General features: G+C 50.0%; 1 protein-coding gene across 1 annotated transcript; it reads left to right on the top strand.

Annotated features, from left to right (window-relative positions):
- Positions 1-321: 321 nt before the first annotated feature.
- On the top strand, positions 322-27,350 carry SP2 (Sp2 transcription factor). The gene is made up of 7 exons (XM_060082178.1): positions 322-385; positions 14,398-14,474; positions 15,254-16,228; positions 23,072-23,384; positions 24,238-24,412; positions 24,626-24,819; positions 26,099-27,350. The coding sequence occupies exons 1-7, from the start codon at positions 379-381 to the stop codon at positions 26,197-26,199; spliced, it is 1,842 nt and encodes a 613-aa protein (XP_059938161.1). The 5' UTR covers positions 322-378; the 3' UTR covers positions 26,200-27,350.
- Positions 27,351-27,836: the final 486 nt, after the last annotated feature.

Genomic DNA, 27,836 nt, shown 5'->3' with positions numbered 1-27,836 from the left:
AATACAAAACCAGTCCTCAGCTAAGCCCCTCCCCATCCAGCTTCCTGTTGCTGTCCATCAACTACCTTGTAGGCGGGACTTTGCCTCCAGCCAGTTGGCTGGCGAACATGTCGTTCACTCTTCAGTAGGCTTCCGGTTGGTGCCCTCTACCGTCCATCAGTGACATTTCACAGTTCTATTGGCCAAACCAACGTCGCTCTAGGTGCCTCTCTTTGATTGGTTGGTGGTGCTGTCGGTCCCCAATGTACCGAACTCTTATTGGTGAACGCTGCCGTCGCTCGGGCGGTGGCGGGCTCCGGGATTGGCGGGTGCTAAGCGGGCGGTGTCAGGCTCTCGGTGGCGGCGGAGGCGGCGGAGGCCAGTGAGGAAGATGTCGTAATGAGCGGTGGGTCCTGGCCGCTGCCGGCGGGGTCTTCCCGGCTCTCAAGGGTCGGGAAGACGGGCAGAAGCCGCAGGGAGGAGGAGCCGGGGCTGGGGGTTCCCCCCTGGGGCCGGGCCTGGCGCCGGGGCCCGGCTCCGGGAGGGGCGGGGAGGGAGGATTCCCGCCCGGAGGAGGAGCGGGGCTGGCCAGCCAGGCGGAGGCACCCGGAAGGGGGCGTTCGACTCCCCGCCCCCTCCGAGCCCGCTGGGCTGGAGGGCGGCGCTTCCGGGGGCTGGCGAGAGGAGCGGGCACCCGGGGCGGGCCTGGCACCCCCTCCGCCCGGTGGCCGACCCGCGTGAGCGCTACCAGGCCCGGGGACGTTGCCTGGGTCTGCTCTGAGGAGGCGGTCGACGTCCTGTGCGCTTGTTCTGTGTTCGGGGACCCTCTTGCATTCTAACTCTAGGTGCCCATCCGCAATTCAAGGTTCTCCCGTGTGCAGAGAGGGGCGGGGGAATGCTTGAAATTACGACGGCGCCAACCACATGGGCACTGCTGGGTGTGGAAGCCAACCTAGTTAGCGATGTATCCCAGTCGAGAGATGGTGTCAGGACACGGGGGCACTCCCTAGGCAGATGGCCTCTCGCCTGAGACTGCGGAGTGGGCAGAAACCTCCTCTTAATATTTTCACTTGCATCCTTGAACCTCCAACTAGATTATCTGCCAGCTCTTTGCAGAATTGTGAAACGTTTAAGAACTTGTTGACGGAGTTCTCAGCCTGTTACCAGACATCCCGGGCGGGGGAGGGAGGGGACTGCTGAATCCCAAAGGCCAGGAGCAAACCTAAGGGATGACAGAAGAAATAAAACAAAATGGATACTTACTTTCTTCCTCCACCCCACCTTCGTCCCCATTACGGTTCTCAGCCTCCTACCCATGCTTCTTGGCTTATGTTCCTGGTGGCTTTCTAATTTTAGATGAAAAGGAACTGCGTCTTCTCCTCTGGGCAATTGAGAAACTTGTCCTCACTTCATTCCTTGGTTTTGATTCCAATATACTGTCATGTCTAATTGTTTCTTAATTAACTTGATCCAGAGGGACTCAGTCTGGCTTTTCTCAGTGCACATTCTCCCGAAGTTTGTTTCTTCTGAGGCTACTTCTTGCTCACTTATTTGTTTTCTTAGAGAGAGGGAGGGAGGAGCCGGTAGTTCTGCTTTAAACAATTGGCCCATGGTCCCCCATTACATGGGTTTCGTTGCAGATAGAAGGGTGATGATTGTTGCAAGGTACACTGGCATGCACTGTCTAAAACTTGCATGCTGTACCCCAGAAGGCATTAAGTATCACAGTGGAGGGCTAAGTGTTGAGTTGGTATTTTGGATAAGAGTTTTTGGGCTAGAAAGTTTAGGGTGTTGGCCAGCTCACAGTTAGGCTTTGAAGGGAATGATGGTGGAGTCCACACCACAGGAGTAATTTTGATTTGATAACACAAACCCGGTGTCTGCAATAATGAATATAACTGCAGTGTCTTGTTTTAAATTCTTGTGTGCGATGAAGGGGGCGAATCTGTCAGACAACCTATCAATTGGGCTGATGATGTCATTGTTCCAGTGGCTTCTAACAGGCATTAATACCTGTTGGAAATGGATTCTCATTGGCTGGGGCGATTGGTAAGTTTTCTAATTCTGGTTCTTCCACTTGGTTGTACAGAGGCTTAACCTCTTTGTTTAAAAGCAGCAGCAACAACAACAAAAAAAATAGAAGAAAAAAAAAAAAAAGCTGGTCTGACATAATTATGAGCCCCCTGAGCTAGGCTGCTAAAGACACAGTCTCTTTGCCAAGGAGACCCAAGTAGAGTTAGTTCATAATTGGAGCGTCACCTGACTGCTCAGCAGGGAGAACTGACTCCAGGAGGAAGAGTTTGGCCTCACTGTTGACAGCACATAGACTGGCAGGCTCTTTTCTCTCAGATTCTATTAAGTTTGGGCCTCTGGAGGTTCGTCAGAGGAGAGAAGAAGCTTTAAGAAGATGGTGGCAAATGCCTGGGGGAAGGAGCCTCATGGCATAACAGCAGGGAGGACAGTTCATTTTGATATCTTCGGCCTTGAAATTTCTCGTTCTTCTGTTGATGAATAGCAGCCTTTCAGAGAAGTTGCATAGTCTCTTGTACCCTAAACAGTTTTGCTGTAGGTATGTGATCGTTCCCAAGCTTGCTTTATGCCAGTATTGCCCAACCAAGGCCTTTCTGAAAACATTTAAGCTTGTTGCAGCTAACCAGTAGACCCTGGTATTGGCTTGGGTTTAGCAGTCTTCTAGACCTTGCCCACTCCCATCTATATGATGGAAATGTAGCATGTTCTTCTAAGATTTACCTTTACCCCTTATCTGTAGACACACAAATTGGAAGCCTTACTTCCAAAGATTGAAAAACTTAGGAATTATTTTGGGGGAGATGGAACAATAGCCACAGAATTAAAGATGCAGAGAAACACTGGGCGTGTAGAGTATCAGCAAGTGTAGAGATGGGAACACTTCCGAGTTTAAATGATTACGTTGTCCAATCTGAAACCTCGTGGGCTGCAGACTTAGAGCAAAATCTATTCGGAGAACCTCCAGTATTTTCTTATTAGTGTATTGGGTGATACATCTGGAGTGTCCCTTTGAGCAGCTTAACTGGATTTGTGAACATCTTCCCAGCAAGTTCTAAGCCAGGACACTTGGCTTCCATGGTGGGCTGGAAGCCAAGGTGGGCTGAGAAATGGACACCATTATGGAGTACATGTGTTGATGTTTTTGCTTTGCTTTTGTTTGGATCCACATGCACCTCCTCTTGTGACTTCCTTCTGTTGAAGGAAGGGGAAAAAGCTTTGCTCTTTATTTCTTCCTTCATAGCGCCAGCACTTAGATCTTTATATTTCTGAACATAGTTGAAGGTCTCTTTCTCTCTGAAGAACTACCTCCTCGGTTATCAGATCTTTTTTTGGCTAGCAGCATCCTCTTAGGAGACCTCAGGGTGGGGAGGTCTCACTTTGCTGTCAGTTATCTGTTGGAGCTGGGTGGAAAGATGAATGAAGTGGGTAAAAACATGGGGCATTCCTAACTCAAGGGCACTGTCAGCTTGAGTAGGAAGGAGATCCGAGATTGCCCTTGTGGAGGTGTTCCCAGGTAGTACTGGTTGATTTGTTCCAGTGGACGGGATTCCAGAACGGACGACTGAGATTTCCACTGCCTCGCTCGAGGCTGAGAGGAGAGCCCAGGAGCAAGCTGAGTCAGCGCCGGCAGCCCGAGGGACGCTACCGCTTCCACTGCACGCCTAGGTCGCACTCTTTGCGGATGCTGAGGCCGCCACTAGCATCGCGGATTGCTTCTCATCAGGATGGGCTTCGAGCGGGCGTGCTCCTGGGAGATGAGCTCCACTCAGGAGCAGCGGAGTCTAAAGGGCTAAGTGCCCTGTTTTGCTGCTCCTCAGTTTACCCTCTGTGAGCAGCTCCGAGCTATGTTGAGACGTCAGGGCTGTTTGGGTCCCAGGAAGAACGTGCTTGCAGACCCAGCTGTTTGAATCCTTCCGTTGGCCATTTCCCCGAGCTATAGTTTGTTTCAGCATCGGAACTGCATGCTGTCCCTAGCCAGAAGCGCCACCACACTGAGAAGTGTTTGTCCCCATGCTGTGATTTAGGCTGTTAGGTGGTCTCTTCGTCTCAGCCATGCAGTGAAAATGTCTCAGGAACCAGCAGGCACTGGCCTCCACACTCCCAAATGTCCTCTCTCCAGAGCTTCCTCTTTGGGGTGTTTGTTACCTCTCCTAGGGGACTTGGTGGAATCACAAAGCTGCCTTTCAGAGGGTGTAAATAGGCAGTGAAAGACAGCAGGCAGGGCCACGTGATTGGATGTGGACTATTTCTGCCCCTGGCCAGTGTCTAACTGGGAGTCTTCTCAGACTAGCCTCAGAACAGACCAAAACATTTCCCAGCCATCAGAAAAGTAAATGGTGAGCCAGCCCTCTCGTCCCAGGGGAAATGAAGTCACTACTCATTTCAGAACCGATCGTAGCCCCGGATGAATGTGTGAAGTGACTCACAAATAAAGCAGAGAGCACGCGTTTGTACCTAATGATATTCTTTAGGGGGGAAAAGTATGTCTTGGTTTTTTTTTTCTCCTGTTTCTGAGGCCCAGTATTTTTGTACCATTTCCTGGGACTGCTTCTGTCAGAGTGAAGAGTTCTCACCATCCCCTGCTGGCTGCCCCGAGTCCCCACTCACTTCTCCAGGGTCCCTTCCAGTCTGATAGGATGCAAACTAGCAACGACACGGTCGCGTTTTCAGGAGAGAGATTCAGGGTGGAGACACGTAAGAGGTATTCAGACAGCAGGCATGCACGTTGTCTTAACTCACTCGGAAAAGAACTTCTTCCCAGTACTTGTTAATTGAAAGAAGCATTGAGATGTAGTGCCCGGTGTGTGGTGATGAGGTATGTGCTTTGAGAGTTCTGTCCAGGAGAAAGACCGGACCGTGCTGGTCCACGCACAGGCTCTTGTCCTCGTGTGAGGTGACTAACAAGGTTGAGTTCCTTCTGGGACTGGATCGGCAGAGCTGACCTGGTGAGTGGATCCCAGCCTAGTGCCAGGATATGCAAGTCTGCAGGTTTTCTCCTTTGGTTCTTAAATTCTACTCAGGCTCTCCCGCTCTGCAGCCTCCAGGATTCATTCATTTATGCACTCAACAAGCATATATCAGGCACTTGCTGTGTACCAGGTTGTGGGGTGGGCGGGTGGGGGGGGGTGCATCACTAAGTAAGGCAGAGAGAAGTCCCTGCCTTTAGGAAGCTTACATCTTAGTGGGAGACAATAAGGCTAACTAGTAGATACTAGACAATGAGAAGTGCTAAGGGGAAAAACCAAATAGAGGACGGGAGAAGTGAGAGGAGCGTGAGTTTACATAGGGTGGTCCGGGAGGGGAGTCTGAGTGAAACCCTGAGGGAAAGGAGGGATTGAGTCAGGCTCAGTCTGGGGAGGGGCTGGTGAGAACTCAAGCAGAGAGAACAGCAAGTACAAAGTCCCCGAAGAGGGGCCGTACCTGGCCTGTTCAGGAACAGCAGGGAGGCCAGCGTGGCTGAAGCGGTGAATGAGGGAGAGTGACAGAGTGACGGGGAGAAGTCAGAGAGGTCACATGGGCCCCTTGTGTGTCATGGTGTGGACTTTGGGAGACGGAATGTACTGGGGGCTCTGAGCAGAGGAGTAACATGATTTCATTTACGTTTGATGGATCTCTGGATGCTGTTGAGAATAAACCAGCAGGGACACGGTCAGACGCCCAGCTAGGAGGCTTCCGCAGTTACCCAAGTGAGAGATGATGGGGACGTGAACCTGGGTGTTAACAAGAAGCGGTTGTGAAAGCAATCGGATTCTGAACATATTTTGAACGTAGTGCCGAAAGTGTTGACTGACAAGCGTAGAGTGGAAAAAAGAAGGGTCGAGGACGGCTCCCGAGGTTTTAGGGCCGAACAGCTGAAAGGATGGAGTTCTGTTCACTGCCGTGGGGAAGTCAGAAGAAGGCACAGAATTAGGGAGATAACAGGAGCTCTGTTCGGGGCTAGGTACATTTGAGTTGCTTATTAGTACATCCAAGTGGAGATGTCAGTAGGCAGTGAGATATACAAGTCTGAAGATACAAGTTTGTGAGTCGTCATTATATAGAACCTATATATATTATTGGTTTCTAAAGCTCTGAGACTAGATGAAATCCCCCAGCAAACAGGTGTAGACAGAAGAAAAATAGGTCCCAAGACTGAGCCCTGGAGCAGCCCAACCATTTAGAGTTTGAGACAAGGACCCAGCAAAGGAGTCTTAGAAGAAGCAGCTGGAGAGGTAGGAGGCCACCCTACAAGCCAAGTGAAGAAAGTGTTTCAAGATAAGAGGCGCCGGGGCTTCCCTGGTGGCACAGTGGTTGAGAGTCCGCCTGCCAATGCAGGGGACACGGGTTCGTGCCCCGGTCCGGGAAGATCCCACATGCTGCGGCGGAGCGGCTGGGCCCGTGAGCCATGGCCGCTGAGCCTGCGCGTCCGGAGCCTGTGCTCCGCGATGGGAGAGGCCACAACAGTGAGAGGCCCGCGTACAGCAAAATAAAAAAAAAAAAAAAAAATAGGGGCCAGCTGTCAGATCAACACCAGCTGAGGTCTAAGAATTAACCATCGAACTTGGCAACGTGGAGGTCACTGGTCGTAGGAGCAGTGTTTGTGGTGTGGATGGGAGGGGGCCAGCTGGCTGGAACAGGTTCAAGAAAGACTAGCAGGAGAGAAATGAGGGACAGCAAGTATGGGTGACTCTTGCAAGGAGTTTTGCTTGAAAAGGAGAGAAATAATGGATCTTGGCTTATAAAGGGAATTTTAACTTCCTGATGAAATTGTGGACTCCCATCAGGGTCATGGGCTGAGGCTGGGGTCAAAGGTGGGAACAGGGAAGACAGGATGGCTCAATAACTGGGTGGAGACAAGATCTCCATTCTTTAGCCTGTGGCATTAGCCACACCCAGAACTGTTCTCATTTCATGAAAAGTCAATGAAATTCCTTTTACTGTTAGGAGCTATTTATATGGTTATTATAGTTGTTGGAGATTTGCTTCTCAGAAAGGCTCAGAGCAGTTTGGAGTCTTTCTTGATCCTTTCTCCAGCTAAGCTGATTCTCTAAGCCCATTTGTCAGCTCCCTTTGAGGTCCAACTTTGTTCTCTAAAACCAGCTGTGGCTTGCTTTTCCCTCACCAGCTCTGAATTCTTCCAGGCTAGGCAACTGGAAAAGACTGGGCTTAGGAACGGTTTTGTTGGCTTCAGGCCCAACTGAGCTGACCAAAATAGCCAGCAGGAGAACTGTCTACACAGAGTGAAATTCCTCCAGGGGAAATACCGTAGCAGACAGCCAAGATGGCTATAGCCAGGGTGGTAGGACCCCACGAGGCAATAAAAACCTACCTAGTACCCCCAGGCCTGGCTGTGGAGTTTGAGCCAAGTTCTTTCCCAGAGCCTGCTGTTGTGGTATTTCTTTGGATCCCTTCTCTCTCAGCCCCTGTCTCAAGAGTAGTATTCTCAGGTGAAAGACCAGTGGAACAGCCCCTAGTCTGATGGCCAGGGCTCCGGGGTCCCACCTGAGGCCTCTTCCTGTTACGCTTGCTCCCCGAGTCAGCCTATGGAAAGAGCCCTAGAACAGAGCTGCACTCCCTGCTCCGTGATGGGGGGTGGGGGGAGTTCTGTGAGGGGTGCCGTGGGGCATATACACTGGCACAGAGCAGGGGCACTTGCCCCAGACTTGGGGAGCAGGAGGGAAGATGTGAGGAGAGTTATAAATGAGCTCTGAAGAGGGACCAGAGTTGGCCAGACAAATGGGAGCAAGTGTGCTTAGGCTCCGAGTGAGAGAGGCTGTAGTTCCAGAAATGGAAAAACCTGAAGTGTTTGTCCGGAGAGTTGGAAGGGCGAGAGATAAAGTAGGAGAGGGGGAGGTGCAGGGAGGGAGGGGGCGGCTTGTTTTGGCCTTTATAAGCTTATCTTAAAATCCTTTGGAAGCTACCGAAGGATTTAATCTGGGGAGTAACTGTGTGGGATTTACATTTTAAAAGAGTCTTCAGACCAGACGGTGGAGGCTGGATTGGAGGTGGCTAGGCCAGAGGCTGGGAAGCCATTTTGAAGGCTTTGGGCCGAAGGTGGTTAAGGCCAGCATAATGCAGATGGAGAGAGGTTTGTATTTAGGAGGTAGACCCAGGAGGACTTGACGACTGAACGGTGATGAGGATGGCGTTCAGGTTTCCTTGTGATTGAGAGGCTGGTTTCACCAAAAATGTTCATCATTCGTTCAGCCTGCAGGCACTGAAGTGTCGCTGTGCTGTGTTAGGCTTGATGTAGCAGTTCAGCGGCGAAGACAGACCTGGGCCACCCTTCCATGAGTGTGGAAGAGAGACATGAAGCCCATGATTGTTATTATTTTTTTAAATTTAATTATTTATTTTGGGGGGCTGCTTTGGGTCTTCGTTGCTGCGCGCGGGCTTTTTCTAGTTGCGGCGAGCAGGGGCTACCCTTGGTTGCGGTGCGCGGGCCTCTCATTGCAGTGGCTTCTCTTGTTGCAGAGCACGGGCTCTAGGCACACGGGCTTCAGTAGTTGTGGCACACAGGCTCAGTAGTTGTGGCTCACGGGCTCTAGAGCGCAGGCTCAGTAGTTGTGGTGTACGGGCTTAGTTGCTCCGCGGCATGTGGGATCTTCCCGGACCAGGGCTTGAACCCGTGTCCCCTGCATTGGCAGGCAGATTCTTAACCACTGCGCCACCAGGGAAGTCCCAGCCCAGGATTATTTAATGGGTGGTGAGTTAGCAGAGGAGTTAACCTCCTCGCAGGGGTCCTGGAAGGCCTCTCTGAGGAAATGACATACCTGTTACGTTACATAGTGGGCTCTGGTTGGGGGGGGACCTGCCTGAGACCTGAAGGGTGAGTAGGTGTTAGCTAGTGAAGAGAGAAGAGAGCTCTAAAGCAAGGAAAGGGCAGCGGCAGAGATGGAGGCTCTTCAAGGATCTGGAAGGAGGCCCGTGGGGGCTGGGGGTGAGAAAGCTGGGGAGAGGATGGGCAAAGGTAACAGCTCAGTGTTGGAAGTTCTGTGGCCAGCCCAAGTGGAAGGCCCACAGAGGGCTGGATGTACTGGTCCGCCACTCAGAGGGCAGATGTAGGCAATTCATAGACCTGGGAGTCGTCAGCCTGTGGAAGGTACCTGAAGCCACGTGAGTGGGCACAGTCACTCATGGAATGGGTGTTGGGTGAGAAAGATGATGTTGAGGAGCATCCGTATTGCAGGGGTGGCAAAAGGAAGAGGAGCCCACAAAGGGAAGAGGTGGCCGGAGAGGTAGGCAAAAATCCATGAGGATTTCAAAGAGGAGGGAATCGTCCATGGGTCAGAAACTGCTGAAGGGGGTCAGTTGGATTTAACAATGAGGAGGTCCCTCGTGACCTGGGCAAGTGCAGTGTCAGTAGAGAGCTGGGGTGAAAGTCCAGGTGAGAGGGGAGGGGGCAGCAAAGTGCTGGCAGCAGAAGGGAGGAAGCTGTAGCTGGAGGGACGGAGGTGGAGATGAACGATCTGTATGTACAGCAAGAGCCGGGACACTCGGGGATGCTTCTCCCCTGGTTTTGGAATTAAGTTGGCTTCCAGCATGGGGAAAAGGAAAGTCAGGTGTGGTCCTTTCAGGCACTGGACACCCCACAACCCCTGTCTGGAAGCCTTGTTTGATAGCCTTGGAAATTTTCCTTGCAGCCTAAGAGAGCTACTATGGCTTATGTAGTAAATGACCGTAAAACTTCACGAGCCAGGGGACTGTTGAGAAAGTTTTAGCCAACCCAAATTAATGAAAGTCTGAATGATAGCACTCTGAAGGAAGTGCAGCCTTTTCTTCCAAGAATATGCAATAACCCCACTCACCAACCTTGCTAAATGTAGGTTTCAGTGAGCAGATATAAACTGCTGTTAAAAGCAAATGGTATGATTGAAACAGTGGCAGTGGTATAAAACAGTTCCCTAACTATGCCTTAGAGTCCCTTTGCAGGCTTCATACACTATTTAACCTCACTTTGAATAGTATGAAGGAAAAACTAAGCACAGTTTATGTCCAAATTATACATTTTAAATATAAGGCTCCAAATTAACGAGGTTCTAAAGTATCTTTGAATATAGTCCTGCAGTTAGGCATCTGTGCTACTTCTTAACCACTGTTCATTTCCAAACACCAACTGGAAATGCTGCTTTTCCCTTTCATGGGTAATCCCAGGATATAATTCTGCAGTGGCAGGGAGATTAGTCGCTGTTTTGGTTGCCCAGGTCCACAGCCCAGGGGCCACAAAACTCTGAGTGACTCTAGGAGAGATACTTAAAACCACTGGTTTGAGATCTGGAGGAGTATTTCAGGGGCCAGCGGGGAAGGCAAATGAAACCAACCAAGACGGTGTGGGTGGAGCGCCCACAGTCTGCAAGGGCGTCAAGACTCTGCTGTAACTTATTAAGTGAAGAGCCTCTTAGCCCAGCCCAGTCTCCAGACAGTTTGAGTCCAGGGTGATAATGACTGCAGGGGGAGAGAGGGAGATGGGAAAGGGAGGTGAATAAGCACTGGGCCAGTTTTCATTTTGTTTGCACTCTGTCCTGTTCTAGTGTCCTTCAGTTTCATAACAGGGGATGTCAGAGGGAGAGTCATTCACCATTTTTAGCTAAGTGAACCTAAGCCCAGGGGAGCCTCCTGGGAGAGCCCCTGCCTTCCCTTTCCAGCCCTGCCAGCAGCTAACTCATCCTGTATTTTTATCGGCAACATGGTTGGAGGATTATAAACAAGTTTAAATTCTCAAACAAGATCATTTAGTCCAACTTCCCCCCCCACATCTAGACATCCCATCTCTGACAGAGACACACATCCTGCCTCTGGCTAAATGATTCCAGAGAAGGGAGAACGTTACCTCAGGAGGCAACTGACTCCATCTTTTGAAAGTTGTCCCCTCTAATAAACCGAAATTTCCACCACAAAGTCTACCCATTGAACACATGTATGGAATAAACACCCTGGTGGGTATCGCTCCTCTGGTGTCCTGGTCACCACCACGGCTGCCCTCCTCTGAACGAGCTCCATTTGAAAATCCCCCTTTCAAAATGTCCCTCAGGACGGAACCTGACACTCCAGATGGGGCCCGAGTGCAGAGCAGATGAGGACTATTATTTTCTTCTATAATTGAACTTTTGGAAATTCAGTCCAAGATTGCAGGAGCTTTTTCGGCCATCACATCTAGATTCTAACTGCTTCCCATTTAACTTTGAGTCAAAACCACTGGGGCTTTTTCTCATGAGAATCGCTGTTAAGCTCTGTCTTCCTGTCCTATATGCATGTGATTTTTTTTTTTTTTTTGCTTAACCCAAGTGCAGTGTTTACTCAGCTTCAAAGTTTAAACCACCATTTATTGACAACCCCCTGTGTGCTCAGTGTTTTTCATATTGCTGACGCCTCCTAGAATCCTGTAAGGGTGACATTACCTCTGTTTTACAGACGGTGCACTGAGGCTGGGAGAGGAATGCCCCAGCCATCCCACAGTCTGCATTCTCACTTCGGTCTGGAGTCTGGAGCCTCACGCTCTTAAGCACTGCACATACCAGTTTTTTAAGATCTCTTTGAGCCCTAATACAGACACCCATTGTGTTTACAGTCCTCAGCTTTGTGACATCCATAAAGTTAATTTGCCTTCTAGGTCTTTTGCATGGTTTCCCAAACTTGGGTGGTGGAGAGACTGCTTTGAAGCCGCGTTTTCCAGCCTGTAGGGCACAAAACCAATTTAGTGAGTCACAACCGGCATTTTAAAAAATGAAATAGAGTAGAAAAATACCAAAGCCCATGACATGTAGCAAGGGCAAATTTTGTTTCAGGAAATTCTTATTATATCAGCACAGGACAGGGAAGTGTGTGTGGGGGGGTGCATATGCGTACACTGGGTCTTGATGTAAACTGTTTTTATGACTGTGGTTCATGGTCTCAATAGTTTGAACACTGCTCTGAAGGGAAAATGTTTTTCAGTCAACTTAGATTGTTTTCATTATAAAGCTGCAGCCTTAATTATGTATGCACATAAATCTGTTTATCAACTCAGATCTAGTTCCTGTAAAATTTAATTAAATAACTACAGAAAAGCCAATAAAACTCAAATCAACAACATCATTTTGGGAGGAAAACAGTTGACTGAACCCAAATTGCTGCTGTCAGTGTAAGCGCAGCACAGACTTGACATCCGGGCTCCTTGAGTTCCGCATGCCTACCCTGCAGTGTCTGGTGCCCAGCAGCATGGTCTTTCCAGGCTTCTGAAGAGCCGTCACTGCTCACTTCGCACAGAGGTATCATGAATTACATGTGCAGAATTGAACTGTCTTAATTAGCTCATGTAGTTAGAGTGGTGCCACTTGGTACCAGTACAGTTGTAAACACACACACGGGCCCAGAAATGTGCAAATCTTGGTTAAGCAGCAGTCACCCAGCGCTCTGTAGTATATGTTCATTTTTAAAAGATGATCATCACAGTGAAAACACAAGAATAAAACATTCTGGTAGAGAAAGCACGAACCTCCGAGGAGAAGCCTGCATATCCTGGTCCTGGAAGGCACCCGTAGTTTGAGACCCTGGTTGATGTCGTAGCAGCAAACTGCTCAGGATGGCCTGGGTCTCAGCACTTAGGTGGAGGCACGTTCAGCTTAGCCCCCAAACCAGACTATCATTCCTGCCTGCAGCTCTTTTCCTTCTCGTTCCTAAGAATACTATGAAAATTCCAGTCAGATGCCTTGTTGTTATGAAGTACACAGTGTATACCATTCTCTTGATGTAGCCAACCAAAACCCCCAAAAAAGAAACAGGTTTGTTCAGCATGACTTGTTTTTGGCAACCCCACGTTTATTCTTTGTGATCACTGCTTCCTTTACCTCAGTAATTGTAGTTGTTGTTCAGTCATTTGTTCTAGGATTTTGCTAAGGATCAGTGTCTGTAATATTTCAGGATCCACATATATGATTTTGCCCAGAGCTCCCCTCTGGCTCCTCAAACAGTTTGCAAGTGTGCCTGCAAAGTGTCTCCCTACTCTGGAGTGCAGTTCATGGGGCCTTAGGGCCTGGAAGCCATTTAAGGCTTTGTTGAACCTACTGTACTCACCTGTCCTGGGCTGCAGTTCCCGCTTTACCTTTTCTTTACCTTTCCCATTTAAGAATCATTCCCCCAAAGAGAGAAGCCAGAGGCAGCTGAAATGTGAGTGGTTCCGCCTTCTTCCTGACCTCTGTCTTCCTCCTGCCAGATGCCCAGCAGGGGCTCCATGCCTGAGTCATCCTGCCTCTTCCAGTCTCTGAGTAATACCCTTCTTGTCTCCGTACCTCCTGAAACCTACTTTCCAAAGGTCTAAGATACAAGTCTGACTCTCTGCCTGGTGTTCTTTTCCTTAGTGATTTATAAATTATAAGATGGCTTAGATCCTTTCCCCCCAAATTCTCCTGATTTCCATTTTACTTGTATTTCTCTTAGATCAGACTTAAGTTCAGAGTAGAGATTCCTTTCATTACTTCCTCAACGTTCTTTATTTTCCTTTATTTAAAACAACTTTAGTAGAGTGTATTCGTTGTGGGGAAAATGAGAAAATACAGAAAAACAGAGGGAAAAATTCTTTAAGTGAAGAAAAAATCTACCACCAGGAGATAATGGCTTTTAACATTTTAGCCCCCCCCCCTTTTTTTAGACTTTTTCCTGCTATATTCATATGTAGAAATATATACACATTTAAGGAAAAATAGGATTTATTTTCATTCTCATTATATTCAGTTATTAGCTCTCCTAATCTCAGGGATACCTATGGGGCCATGCCTATTGTCCTATGTAAAACTGTAAATTCATTTAAAGTAATTCCCTGTGTGCTATATATAATCTATACCTGGGCCATTGTGCTTATGTGGTGAAGGCTGAGCATAAAGCGCTCAAGACCTTTGCATGGAGTGGGTGTGTCCTCCTTGACAGGGATCCTGGCCCCGAGATGCTTCTTTCCCAGGCTGGCTTGGCATCTGGCTACAGCAGGAGTGAGCAGGAAGCCTGGGTCAGAGCCACAGGATTAGCTGGGGGCTTCCCCCGCCCACCGTATAGGGGTTCCAGTCTAGCTGGGGAGAGTCAGCACTATGCGGCAGAGAGGGCTCCATTAGGTGGCACAGCGTAGTTACTGAAGCCAGTGTTATTAGAATCTCGGCATCTTCACGTTATCCTAGACCTTATGATGGTTGGAGGAGACGGTCCGATAGAGGCAGGACCAGCTATCCTCACAGCCTCAGGTGGCTGAGTCTGAGAACGGGAGAAGGACATCTACTGAAAGAGTTGTAGGGCTGCTAACCTTGAGTGGGGAAGTGTGGGGAAAGGTCATTGACCTCTCATGGGGAAGCAGCCCAAATAGAGGCAAAAAGAAAATCTGAGGCAAGGGGACTTGGGTTCTTTTCGGGCATCACGGGTATCACTCCATCTCTTTTCTTCCAACAGATCCACAGACCAGCATGGCTGCCACTGCCGCTGTCAGTCCCAGTGACTACCTGCAGCCTGCCGCCGCCACCACCCAGGCGAGTGGGCAGTGGGCTCTGAGGGTGGGGGGCTGCATCAGCCTGGAAGGACTCACTGAAGCTGACATGAGACCGCAACTGAGCTCTGCCCTGGCTAACTGTAACTCCCCGAGGCAATGAGACCAGGGAGGGTTCAGTTTTCCACTTTTTCTGAACTAAGAAACTAGGGCCACTCATCTAAGGTGCCACAGTTGAGTCAGGGGGAAAAGCAGGATGAAACTCAAGTCCTTTCCTCCAGACCCTACTGGCCATAAAAGGAAAGCAGAGACTGTGTCCCCGCACCCTGGAGGCTCTTTCCTTGTAGCTTCCAAAGAACAGCCCTCCTTGATCGAAAACGTCATGTCCCAAGCACTGGAAAACACTCTTCCAAAGGGTTTGTTCCTCCTGTCCCCCTCCCTTCCTCAGTCCTTCCTCACTTGATGACTCAGGAAGGTGGGCTAACGGAGCTGCATCTCTAAGCTGAGGTTGATTCCGTGTCCCCATTAGACACTAATAGGCCAGTGGGGAGTAAGCGGTCAGCCCATGGAGTTCGTTCACCCTGTCAAGGGGTGCTTCTGGGGAGCTCCTTCCTGAGAATGACATTTCTCACCCTTCCTCCCTTAATTTCTCAGTGGAGAAACCAGCGGGGAAGGGGACACAGGGGCCACTGCCCGGAGGGGATGCTGGCTCCCTGACCGCCGGTGGGGAGGAGCCTGCGAAGAGGACAGGATCTTAAAGGGCGGGGCGGCTGGGCAGCAGGCCTCCTGTCTCACTCCTTTTCTCCACGTGGTGTTTTGCAGGACTCCCAGCCTTCTCCCTTAGCCCTGCTTGCTGCAACATGCAGCAAAATCGGCCCTCCGGCTGTTGAAGCTGCAGTGACGCCTCCTGCTCCCCCGCAGCCCGCACCACGGAAACTCGTCCCTATCAAACCTGCCCCTCTCCCTCTCAGTCCCGGCAAGAATAGCTTTGGCATCTTGTCCTCCAAAGGAAACATACTTCAGATTCAGGGGTCACAGCTGAGCGCGTCCTATCCTGGTGGGCAGCTGGTGTTCGCTATCCAGAACCCAACCATGATCAACAAAGGGACGCGATCGAATACCAGTATCCAGTACCAGGCGGTCCCTCAGATTCAGGCGAGCAATTCTCAGACCATCCCGGTACAGCCCAATCTCACCAACCAGATCCAGATCATCCCTGGCACCAACCAAGCCATCATCACCCCCCCACCGTCCAGTCACAAGCCTGTCCCCATCAAGCCGGCCCCTGTCCAGAAGTCGAGTACGACCACCACCCCGGTGCAGAGCGCGGCCAGTGTGGTGAAGCTGACAGGTGGCGGGAGCAACGTGACACTCACTCTGCCTGTCAGCAACCTCGTGAACACCAGCGACGCCGGGGCCCCCGCTCCGCTCCTCACGGAGAGCCCCCCGGCCCCGCTGTCTAAGACTAACAAGAAAGCCAGGAAGAAGAGTCTTCCTGCCTCCCAGCCCCCCGTGGCCGTGACCGAACAGGTGGAGACGGTGCTGATCGAGACCACGGCGGACAACATCATCCAGGCAGGAAACAACCTGCTCATCGTTCAGAGCCCTGGTGGGGGCCAGCCCGCTGTGGTCCAGCAGGTCCAGGTGGTGCCCCCCAAGGCAGAGCAGCAGCAGGTAGTGCAGATCCCCCAGCAGGCCCTGCGGGTGGTGCAGGCGGCATCCGCCACACTCCCCACCGTTCCCCAGAAGCCCTCCCAGAACTTTCAGATCCAGGCTGCTGAGCCGTCGCCTACTCAGGTACCACGCACACCCTCTGCACGCGCCTTCCTCTCCTCCTCAGCTCTAAACGGCTGATGCTCCAGCCCCATGGGCTTGCTTTCCTAGATGCTGCTGATGCATCTCCCGATCTGACCTGAGTGTTGGGAGTCAGAACTGTTTGGGGTGGGTAATAAGTGGCCATTTCTGCCAGTTCATAGGGCCACGTACTGCTTATCTTTAGAAATCAGACGCGACATGCCTACGTACCTATATTTTGGAAACTTTCTTTATGGGAGTCTTTTGGCAGGGGGATGAGTAGCAGGCAGATACATACTTTTTAATAATAAAGTTTATTTTTTTATTCTAGAATTACATACTCCGAATGATAGCAAGAATGAAAAAATTCTAGTCAGAACCATAGAATTTGATGTAAAGTAGGAAAACCAATGAGAAAAATGCTGATCATTGTTAATGACAAAAAAAAAAAAAAAATTAGGAAGAAGCACCCTAGCTTCATAGCAGGGACATTTAGGATAGATTCTTCTGGGATGCTGACTTCAACAGGAACTTATTTTTGGCATTCATTAAGGTGCTGCAATACTAAAATTTATTTGGCTTTGCAGGGCAGGTTTTATGCTTTGTGTAAGCCTAATAAATGCCAGAGATTAGGCCCATGTGGAAGATGGAGAACCTGGAACTCAGAGAAGTTACCCGGTATCCAGCTGTCACGGAGCCCAGATGACAAATGACAAAAGAGCCAGGATTCAACTCAGATTTCTGACCTACACTTTTGTCCCTACTCCACCCTGGCCCACCCTGGCTCTTGTGTGTGGCAGGGGCTACACTTAAAATTGTACAAGGATTTTTTTAAATATAAAAACCAGCTCCTGCCATGGAGGAATTTATAATCCAGCTGTCTGTAGAGAGAACCGAGGCGTCAGAGTGAGTGCCGGCCGTAGGGAGTCGTGTAGTCTCCCAGGTGGAGAAGTGCCCTTGAGTTTGAGCTGTGGACATAACGGATGCACAGGAAATCTGAGGCCCGCCCTCAAGTGCCTCCTCCTTTCTGGCATATTGCATACTGCCAAGGGGTTTTCTATGAATCGTGTAATTTGTTACAACACGTGTGAGGCTCCCTTATCAGACCTACCTTAAAGGTGAAGAACTGAGGCTCCTCTCGCAGTGCCTCCCCTCCCTTTCCTGAGGTCCTATGTCTGGCAGGGCTTAAAACCAGGTCTTCCTAAGGAAATAAGCATACGTAGGCAGAAACGTTTAGCTACTGCATTACTTTGTAATGATGACATAGTTTTCCGGTATCCGGAGGTGCTGTCTGTTACCCAACTGTAGATTTAGGCTGTTTCTAATCTTATCACTAAATAAATTCCTAAAAGTGGGTCAAAGGATATGCACGTTTTAAAAAATGTATTATACTCTGTATCAGAGAAATTGGCAATCCTCAGCCCTGAGGTCAAATCTGGCCCATCTATCTGTTTTTGTAAATCAAGTGTAATTGGAACACAGGCATGCCCATTTGTGCGGCTTTTGCACCACAAGGCAGAGACCTCATGACCTGCATAGCCTAAAATATTTACTCTCTGCCCTTTACAGATAGTGTGTTGACCCCTGCTCTACATTGTGGGAAAGAAAATGTTCTAGTAACGGTAACTTCAGATATGCAGAAAATAGCAATGATTTGCAAAAGGGGCACATACCAGAAAATTGAGGATGAGATGTGTATTTATTAAGAGATAACATGAGGTTTGTTTGTTTGCTTTTAACTGAGAACCACAGTCCTAAATAATCCAAGGATCAAAAATAACCCCAATCGGGCTTCCCTGGTGGCGCAGTGGTTGAGAGTCCGCCTGCCGATGCAGGGGACATGGGTTCGTGCCCCGGTCCGGGAAGATCCCACATGCCGCGGAGCGGCTGGGCCCGTGAGCCATGGCCGTTGAGCCTGCGCGTCCGGAGCCTGTGCTCCGCAATGGGAGAGGCCACAACAGTGAGAGGCCCACATACCGCAAAAACAAACAAACAAACAAACAAAAAAAACCCAATCAAAATCACAGTAGAATTGTGTGTGTGTGTGTGTGTGGTACGTGGGCCTCTCACTGTTGTGGCCTCTCCCGTTGCGGAGCACAGGCTCCGCACGCGCAGGCACAGTGGCCATGGCTCACGGGCCCAGCCGCTCCGCGGCATGTGGGATCTTCCCGGACCGGGGCACGAACCCGTGTCCCCTGCATCGGCAGGCGGACTCTCAACCACTGCGCCACCACGGAAGCCCTAGGATTTTTTTTTAAAGAAGTGACTTTTCCCCCTGTATCATTTTGAGTGTAAGTTGCCACCGTGCCTCTGTTACTTCCAAATGTTTTATAGAAAGTGTGTAATTCTTACACGCAAGGAGGACAACAGCACAACCTTCAGACATAGGCAATTAGCAAGGAAACACACTGACGTCTAATTCAGAGACCCCATTCAGGTTGCTCATCACTTGCCGCAATGATTCCTTTGTGGCAAAAGGATCTCATCCAGTATCACACATTCCATTTAATTGTCATGTCTTCTTAGTCTGTTTTGACCTGGAATAGTTCCTCAGTCTTTACTTGATGTTCATGACCATGACACTTTAAAAGGCCAGTTACTTTGTAGAGTGTTCCTCAATTTAGGTTTGTGTGATGTTCCCTCATGGATAGATGCAAGTTGTACACTTTTTTTTGCAGAAATATCAAAAGTGATGCTGTGTTCTTACTGCATCCCAAAAGGAGGTGCATGGTTTCGATTTGTCTCAGTACTGGTGATGATTAAAGTGATATTTAGCAGGTTTCTGCACCTTAAAGTTACTTTTTTTCTCTTTGTAATGGATTAGTATTTTGTTAGGAGATAGTTTCTGTGTAAATATCTCATTCCTTATCAGACTTTCGCCTGCTTATTTTAGTAGCTTTTACTGTGATAGAGATTTTTTTTTTTTTTGGCCAGACTGCAAGGCATGTTGGATCTTAGTTCCCCGACCAGGGATCGAACCCTGGCCCCTTGCAGTGGAAGCACAGAGTCTTAACCACTGGACCGCCAGGGAATTCCTGTAACTTATTCTAAAATAAAAAGTTAATTAAAAAAAATCTCTTATCATGGGACTTCCCTGGCGGTCCTGTGGTTAAGACGCTGCGCTTCCAGCACAGGGGGCCTGGTTTCGATCCCTGGTTAGCGAACTAAGATCCAACATGCCTTGCTGTGCGGCCAAAAAAAAAGTTACATTTACAGAAAGGTTGCAAAGGTAGTACAGAGTGTCTTATACCTCTCACCTGGTCCCCCACCACCACCTTGTTAAACATCTTACATACCAGGGTACACGTGTCAAAACTAAGAAACTGACATTGGCATGTTACTGTTCACTAAACTCCAGACTTGATTGGATGTCTCCAAATACCACATTGCACTTGCACTTTCACAATCAATTAATGTCCTCTTTCTGCTCCAGGATCCCATCCAAATACCACATTGCACTTGTGGGAATGTCTCCCCAGGCCCCTCTGGTTGGATAGCTTCTTAGTCTTTGTTTTCCATGATCTTGACAGACCAGAGGCACATTGGTCAGGTATCCTATAGAATATCCCCCAGGCTGGATTACAGGTTTTTGGAAAGAATACCACGGAGGCGAAACGCCTCTTTTCATCACATTATATGAGGGGTACATGATGTCCACACAACATCTCTGATGATGTAACGTCCCTGATGTTAACCGTTATCACTTGGTTAAGGTGGTGTCTGCCAGGTTTCTTCATTCATCAAAGCTGCTACTTTTCCCTTTCTCAATTCTTTGGAAGTAAGTTGCTAAGTCTCCCATCGTCAGGGGTGGGAGTGGGGGTGAGAATTAAGCTCTACATACTGGAAGGGAAAGTATCTATATAATATTATTTGGAATTCTTCTATAAGGAAGATTTGTCTCTTTTCCATTTATTCATTTATTTATATAAATTTATTTATTTATTTTTGGCTGTGTTGGGTCTTCGTTGCTATGCGCAGGCTTTCTCTGGTTGCGGCGAGCGGGGGCTCTTCATTGCGGTATGCGAGCTTCTCATTGCGGTGGCTTCTTCCGTTGCAGAGCACGGGCTCTAGGCATGCGGGCTTTAGTAGTTGCAGCACGTGGGCTCAGTAGTTGTTGCTCATGGGCTCTAGAGGCAGGCTCAGGAGTTGTGGCGCACGGGCTTAGTTGCTCCGTGGCACATGGGATCTTCCCGGACCAGGGCTCGAACCTGTGTCCCCTGCCTTGGCAGGCAGATTCTTAACCACTGCGCCACCAGGGAGGTCCCACCATTTATTTTTTTATTCGATCATGTATTTATGTCAGTAGAGACTCATGTATATTTTATACTTTGGGTTACAATCCAATACTGCGTTATTTATTTTGTTGCTCACATTGTTTCAACTCTGGCCATTTGGAGCTCTTTCTGGTTGGCTCTTGCATCTGTGTGACATACTCCCAGTCTCTTTTTTTTTTTTTCTTATCAGCTTTTTTAAAAAATAAATTTATTTAAATTTTATTTATTTATTTTTGGCTGCATTGGGTCTTCGTTGCTGCGCACGGGCTTTCTCTAGTTGATGAGAGCAGAGGCTACTCTTTGTTGCAGTGCACGTGCTTCTCATTGCGGTGGCTTCTCTTGTTTTGGAGCACGGGCTCTAGGTGTGTGGGCTTCAGTAGTTGTGGCACACGGGCTCAGTAGTTGTGGTGCACAGGCTTAGTTGCTCCACGGGTTGTGGGATCTTCCCGGACCAGGGGTCTAACCCATGTCCCCTGCATTGGCAGGGGATTCTTAACCACTGCGTCACCAGAGAAGTCCCCTTTTCAGCTTTATTGAGGTATGCGCATACCGTGAAATTTACCCTTTTAAAGTGTACAACGCAGTGGGTGGGTTTTAGTATACTCATGGAGTTATGCAGTCATCACCACTATCTAGTTTTAGAACATTTTCATCACCTCAGAAAGACCTCTTTAGTGGTCACTTCTCATTTCCCCCTTGCCCCAAGCCCTGGCAACCACTAATCCATTTTCTTTTCTTTTTTTTTTTTTAAATAAATTTATTTTTTTTTTTCATTTTTGGCTGCGTTGGGTCTTCATTGCTGCACATGGGCTTTCTCTAGTTGCAGCGAGCGGGGGCTACTCTTTGTTGTGGTGCACAGGCTTCTCACTGTGATGGCTTCTCTTGTTGCGGAGCATGGGCTCTAGGCACATGGACTCCGTAGTTGTGGCTCACAGGCTCTAAAGCGCAGGCTCAGCAGTGGTGGCACACGGGCTTAGTTGCTCCACGGCATGTGGGATCTTCCTGGACCACGGCTCGAACCCGTGTCCCCTGCACTGGCAGGCGGATTCTTAACCAGTGCGCCACCAGGGAAGCCCTAATCCATTTTCTGTCTCTATAGATTTGCCTATTCTGGACATTTCATGTAAATGGAATCTTACCATAGGTGATCTCTTGCAGCTAGCTTCTTTCACTTAGTACACCGTCTTCTGAGTTCATCCAAGCTGTAGCAGGTGTCAGTACTTCATTCCTTGTATTTTCCCAGCCCCAGTCCTGGGATCAACCATTTGTCCTAGGAATCCTAGTTCCTTTTATTGGAGGATGTGATAAGAGTTTTTTAAATTCTATCATTTTCTTCTCCATTTGTTTATTTATGTCAATATGGATTCATAGGTTCCTGTTTTATTCACTGAGTTATAATCCATTAGTATCGTTATTTTGATGTTCAAATTATCCTATGTTTAGCCAGTGGGAGCCCCTCCAAGCTGGCTCTTGTGTTCTTTTCACATGTCACCACCATTCTTTGAGCATTTCCTTACTTTCTGGTATAAGAGGTGTTCCAAGGTCTTCTTGTACTTCCCCTGACCACAGTCCTCGAATCAGCTATTTCTCCAAGGAGCCCTGGTTTCTTTTAGTGGAGCATGGGATTTAGAAGCTAAGAGCTGGGTGCTAGGTGAGCTCATTGCTCCTGGAGTTTTGCTGCTTTCAGCCTTTCTCAGTGGACACAGTTAAGAAGCATATATAAATATACCTATACATATATATGTAATACCAAGATAGATACAGACATGCACACACATATATACATACATTTATATCTATATTTCTCTATTTATATTGAAACCTAAGAGCTTCCATCAATACCTCTAATCCCCAGCCAGCACCACACGGTTCCTTCTCGTTCTCAGGCTCTAATATGCATATGTTTAAAGGCTTCGGACACATATTCCCGGATTTCCCTCCAGCAAGCCTGGACCACTGCACACCCCCTGACGTAAGAGCACGTGCCTATTTCCCCACTGTCTCAGCAACAGTGAGCTTTGTGCTTTATTGTTCCATCTGTGTTAGTATAAATCGGAGAAAGACAGTAGTCTCTCCACTAACTGTGCCTCCTAAAGGCTGTTTTCATTTCTTTGATGAGCATTCACAGCGCATCTTTTGTGAGGTCATCATTTAGCTGCCTTCTAAGTCTTCAATTCGGAGATTTGGAATTATAGTTTTCCATGCTAAGTAAATTAAAAGTTTTGTTTCAAATCAACAGCATCTGTCAGCTTAGTACAGGGATGCCATCAGCGCTTTCTGTTGAACATCAACAGTGGGCGAATGTAGGCCTGGGCTAGTTGGAGAAGACTTGGGTGGACAAAAAGGCACCCGCTTCTCCCTTGGGCAGGGAGATGATGCTGCATTGAAAGGGGGCAGGAGGGCTTCCCTGGTGGTGCAGTGGTTGGGAGTCCACCTGCCAATGCCGGGGACACAACAAGAGTGTTATACCAGGGAATGGATGATATAAACATTCTTTAATGCAAAAAAAAGTGGGGGGGCAGGAGCCAGGACTCTCAGGGGGCATTGACTTTTTCTTTCTGGCCCCTCCCAGGTCTACATCCGTACACCTTCTGGTGAGGTACAGACGGTCCTTGTCCAGGATGGCCCCCCAGCAACAGCTGCGACCACCTCCACCACCACTTGTAGCAGCCCTCCGTCCCGTGCTGCCCATCTGAGCGGGACCAGCAAAAAGCACTCGGCTGCAATTCTCCGGAAAGAGCGTCCCCTGCCAAAGATCGCCCCTGCCGGGAGCATCATCAGCCTGAACGCAGCCCAGCTGGCAGCGGCAGCCCAGGCCATGCAGACCATCAACATCAACGGTGTCCAGGTCCAGGGTGTGCCCGTCACCATCACCAATACTGGCGGTGAGGGAAGGCCCCCGGCCCCAGGCATGGGCAGCCTTGAGTTAAGGTTGGAGGGAAAGGAGGGAGCCTTTGGACTGGCTTGTGCTGCACTTCTCAGTTCAGTGGTAACATTTGGTGATATTTACGGTATGAAAGCGGCCTTGCACATAATCAAAGGAACACTGTAGGTACCTAGCACAAATGGTTCGTTGCATTCTTTAGCTGGATGAAGGGCAATTTTCAAGGTAGTGGGAGCTCTCTGAATCTCCTCCCTTTGTCCTTAAGTGAATTTCCAGCACTTTATGCATTTGGTTTAGTGGCCTGGGAGGAGTCCACCCACAGGCACTCCCCCTGCTTTGATGGCTTTATGCAAGTCCTAGAGGGCTTGATTGGTTCCAAAGCCCATAGAACTCTCTCTCCCTCTGTTAACAAACATCCCTGGAGACTCCTGGGAGCAGAGTTGGTGTCTCACAAGGGCCTGAGGCTGGAGGAGACTCTGGAGAAACACTCCAAGACCCACGTGGGCACCGTCTGGAAGTGAATGTGGCCTGTGTAGTATAGTGGTTCTGGGCATTGACTCTGAAGTTGACTGGGTTCCCATCCAGATTCTACAAGTTCTGCATGTGTGATCTTGAGCCTCCGTTTCTTCACCTGTAAAAGGGGGATGATAGTACCTCTTTCATGGGGTTATGAAACTTAAGTGCGTGAATACATTTAAGATCTCTAAAATGGTATCTGGCACGTAGCAGGCTCTCAAAAATATTAGCTGCTGTGACTGTCCGCCTTACTATGTGCAGGAAGGAAGGGGGTCAGGCTCCCTCTTCTGCCCCTTTGGGCTTCCTCACCCTGAACCCTGCTCCTCTCCTCCCCACAGGGCAGCAGCAGCTGACAGTGCAGAATGTTTCTGGGAATAACCTGACCATCAGTGGACTGAGCCCCACCCAGATCCAGCTGCAGATGGAACAGGCCCTGGCTGGAGAGGCCCAGCCCGGGGAGAAGCGGCGCCGCATGGCCTGCACGTGTCCCAACTGCAAGGACGGGGACAAGAGGTGATTTGAGGAGACGGGCCAGGCGGCCAGCGTGGCGTGTGTCCTGTTCCCCAAGCCCTCCCTGGGTCACAGACAGACAGGGGACCAGGTAGCGGCTCCGTGCTCTCCGACCTGACCCCACATCCTCTCTCCATCCTGTCCCACCCCCACCTCTCGACCTCCCCACTCTCTCTGCTTCCCATCCCCCCACCCCACCCCCAACCCCATTCCCAGGTCTGGAGAGCAGGGCAAGAAGAAGCACGTGTGCCACATTCCTGACTGCGGCAAGACTTTCCGTAAGACGTCCCTGCTGCGGGCTCACGTGCGCTTGCACACGGGCGAGCGGCCCTTTGTCTGCAACTGGTTCTTCTGTGGGAAGAGGTTCACACGGAGTGACGAGCTGCAGCGGCACGCCCGCACCCACACAGGTCTGCCCCCCGCCCCTGCAGCGCCCCCCGCCCCCCACTCCGCACTTCTGCTCGCTGCCTCTCTCCCCGCCCCCACTCCATTGTCCTCAGCGACATGGAGACTCCTGGCCTGGCCAAGGAACTGCAGCACTGAGCGAGAGCTACAGACTGTCTCCTCGGGGTGCAGGACTAGCCGGAAAGTCCCGCAAGCCTCTCCTTTATTGCAGTGTTTCCCAAAGTGAGGTCGGTTGCGTGGCACAGCCTTGATGACTTCCGCCATAAGCTGCATATTTGCTTAACGATCAGTGCCATCTTGTGCCAGGCAGTATGCTACGCATTCTACCCATTAACTAATTTAATCCTCATAACGACTCTATGGGGACGGTACTTTGATTGTGCCCATTTTACTGAGGCATGGAGAGGGGGCCGGGTCACACAGCCAGTGACTAGTGGAGCCGGTTCAACCCAGGCCCTCTGGCTCCCAAGTGCACGCTCTTAGTCACTATCCCGCGTTGCCTTTCCTACTGTTATTTACCGAATGATTTTCCTTAAATCACTTCACCATTTTTACTTACTATTTTTTTCACTATTTTTACTCTTTTATGTCCAGTGCAGTATTATTTTTCACATCACAGGCTTGGGATCATAGCTAAGTGTTTTAACGTACTGGCAAACAAATACAGAACCATAAAGGGGAAAATCGTTCATGCATCTGCCACCCAAGGTTGTCCTGGGTGTCTCCAGTGGTCCACGGCACATGCTTTGAGAACTGCCGTTCTGGCAGATGCCCCCAGTGAGCAGACGCCTGTCCTGGGCCTGGGGACACGAGGCCCAAAGCTCTGGCTCCTGGCCAGCGTGGCGGGGCAGGTCACGCCCACCCTCTGCAGGCTGCAGAGTAAATACTCAGAACAGCAGCAGACCCAGCCCGGGTGTGTGGCTCAGTCTGGCAGGTCAGAGGGGAGTGGGGTTTCCCTGTGAGGGGGAGGACTTTGAGCCGGGGTTAGTCAGAGGGACAAAGGTCAGAAGAAAGTAGGTGACAGGCTACACGGGAAGCGTCCTGGGTGCAGGCGCACAAGTATAGCGTTTGGCACGGCACAAGGAATGGAAACAAAGTAGCCTGGAGGGTGATGGGGGGAGGGGGGGAGGGCTGACAGAGGTTCCCATCAGTGGATCATGGGGAGCACTGTGTGAGCAGCAGGCAGGCCGGTGACACGGCTTCACAGGTGCCCCTCACCCCTCACGTGTGCGCCTCCTTTTCCGGGGCATGGCGCCGTGAGTGACGGGCATCTCCTCTTCCCAGGGGACAAACGCTTCGAGTGCGCCCAGTGTCAGAAGCGCTTCATGAGGAGTGACCACCTCACCAAGCATTACAAGACCCACCTGGTCACGAAGAACTTGTAAGGCCAACGGAGGCGGGAGGCCTCGCGGATTGCAGACCCCTGCCCGTGTCCTGCCTGGGCCCCTGGAGGAAAGAAGGCCCACGGCTGCCCTGGGCCCGCCCTCGCCCCTCCCTCCGGTTCTGCGACTGTCCCCGCAGGAAGGGACTCTACTGCCCCCATACTCACCTCCTTCTGAAGCCCCTTGGCTCCGCCCCGGCCCTCCCCTCTCACCACAAGCTCCCGGCCTGCCCAGACCGTGGACAGTGGCCGTGCCCAATGAGACGTTCTAAACCAGGACGAGTGGGAACCCTTATTTCCAAAGGAAAAACATGAATTTCACTCCATCGAGGAGCAAAGTGAGCCCCCCCTCCCCCAAACACTGCCGGAGTCTCATCGTGCCATGCCCCTCCCTCTCCTGCACCTCCCTGGCCCCCTCAGCCACCGCGGGTGCCCCGGGGCCCTGCACGCAGGGTACCGCTGGCATCCAGCTCCACCTCCGGAGAGGCTCCAGAGGCCGCCTCCACTCCACATGCCCCTGCCCCAGCCCCGCTCTCCTCCAGCACATTCCAACTTTCTATTTAAAAAGTAAAGCTACCCACGGACTCCCTGATTCCCCTCTTTTTCTATGGAGAACGTTGCCTTATACTCTACTTCCGATGATGAACACTGTGTATTGTGTGTGCTTTAAAGAAGTTTTATTTAATTGCTCCCTTCTTCCTGTTCTTGTTACTCACCTCCCCCATGCCTGCTTTTAGTTTAGGGTTTTTGGGGGGCAATGATGAGCATATGCATTTTTTTTCTCACTCTAGTAATTCTCTTTTCTAAATGACACAGCATTTCAACTCGAATCTGGATTCAGGTAAAACACCTTCCCATCCTGAACCTCATCCCTCCCCGTCATCTCACCCACCCCAACCAGCCCAAGCCCTACTTGTGTACAGTGTATATTGTATAATAGACAATTGTGTCTACTACATGTTTAAAAACATATTGCTTGTTATTTTTGAGGCTTTTAAATTAAACAAAAATCCAGCTTTATTTTCAGTTGTAACTGCTTGAGGTGTGTTTCCTGAATTAAGTGACAGATTTGTCATCCTTTATTAATGATGTACTTTGTTGGTCAGCGCTGGGCTGACAGAAATCTTTTCTTGCTAATAAATTTAGTTGCCTGAGGCAAAATCTGCAACTTGGCAGTGCAGCTTCCTTTGTCTCCCGGCTCGGAGAGCTCCGAGAGGGGAATCCTGAGGAGGGAGCCCTGGTCTCTCGGACCTATCCGCACTGGGACCAGGGCAGGACCCTGTCCTCCTGACCTTGGCAGATCTAGGCCACAGCCCGAAAAGGGCTTCAGCCACAAGGACCTCCTGGCATTGGCACAAGCCCCCAGAGCACCTGGGCGGGGGGACTCCAGAGGGCAGGGCCTGGTGCAGGTGTTCCTGCTGTGTTCTTCCCTAAGCCAGTTTTGCCCAGATCAAAGCAGGCATACTCTGCCCATAGACTCAAGTGAACAGCAGTGCCTTCCTTACCAGCAAGTGAATTCCTCCACTCAACTCTCCGACCCCTGGAGCAGGGCTTTGGCCTCGGAGCCCGTTAGTAAGAAGCTTAGGAGAGAAATCCAAAGGGACCTTGCCTCAGTCGCTTCCAGAAGGCTAAAGAGTCTGG

Source organism: Mesoplodon densirostris, chromosome 18, assembly GCF_025265405.1.
Source record: "Mesoplodon densirostris isolate mMesDen1 chromosome 18, mMesDen1 primary haplotype, whole genome shotgun sequence".
Taxonomy (NCBI): domain Eukaryota; kingdom Metazoa; phylum Chordata; class Mammalia; order Artiodactyla; family Ziphiidae; genus Mesoplodon; species Mesoplodon densirostris.
The sequence above is the reverse complement of the archived record's forward strand: the minus strand, read 5'-3'. Positions and strand labels throughout refer to the sequence as shown.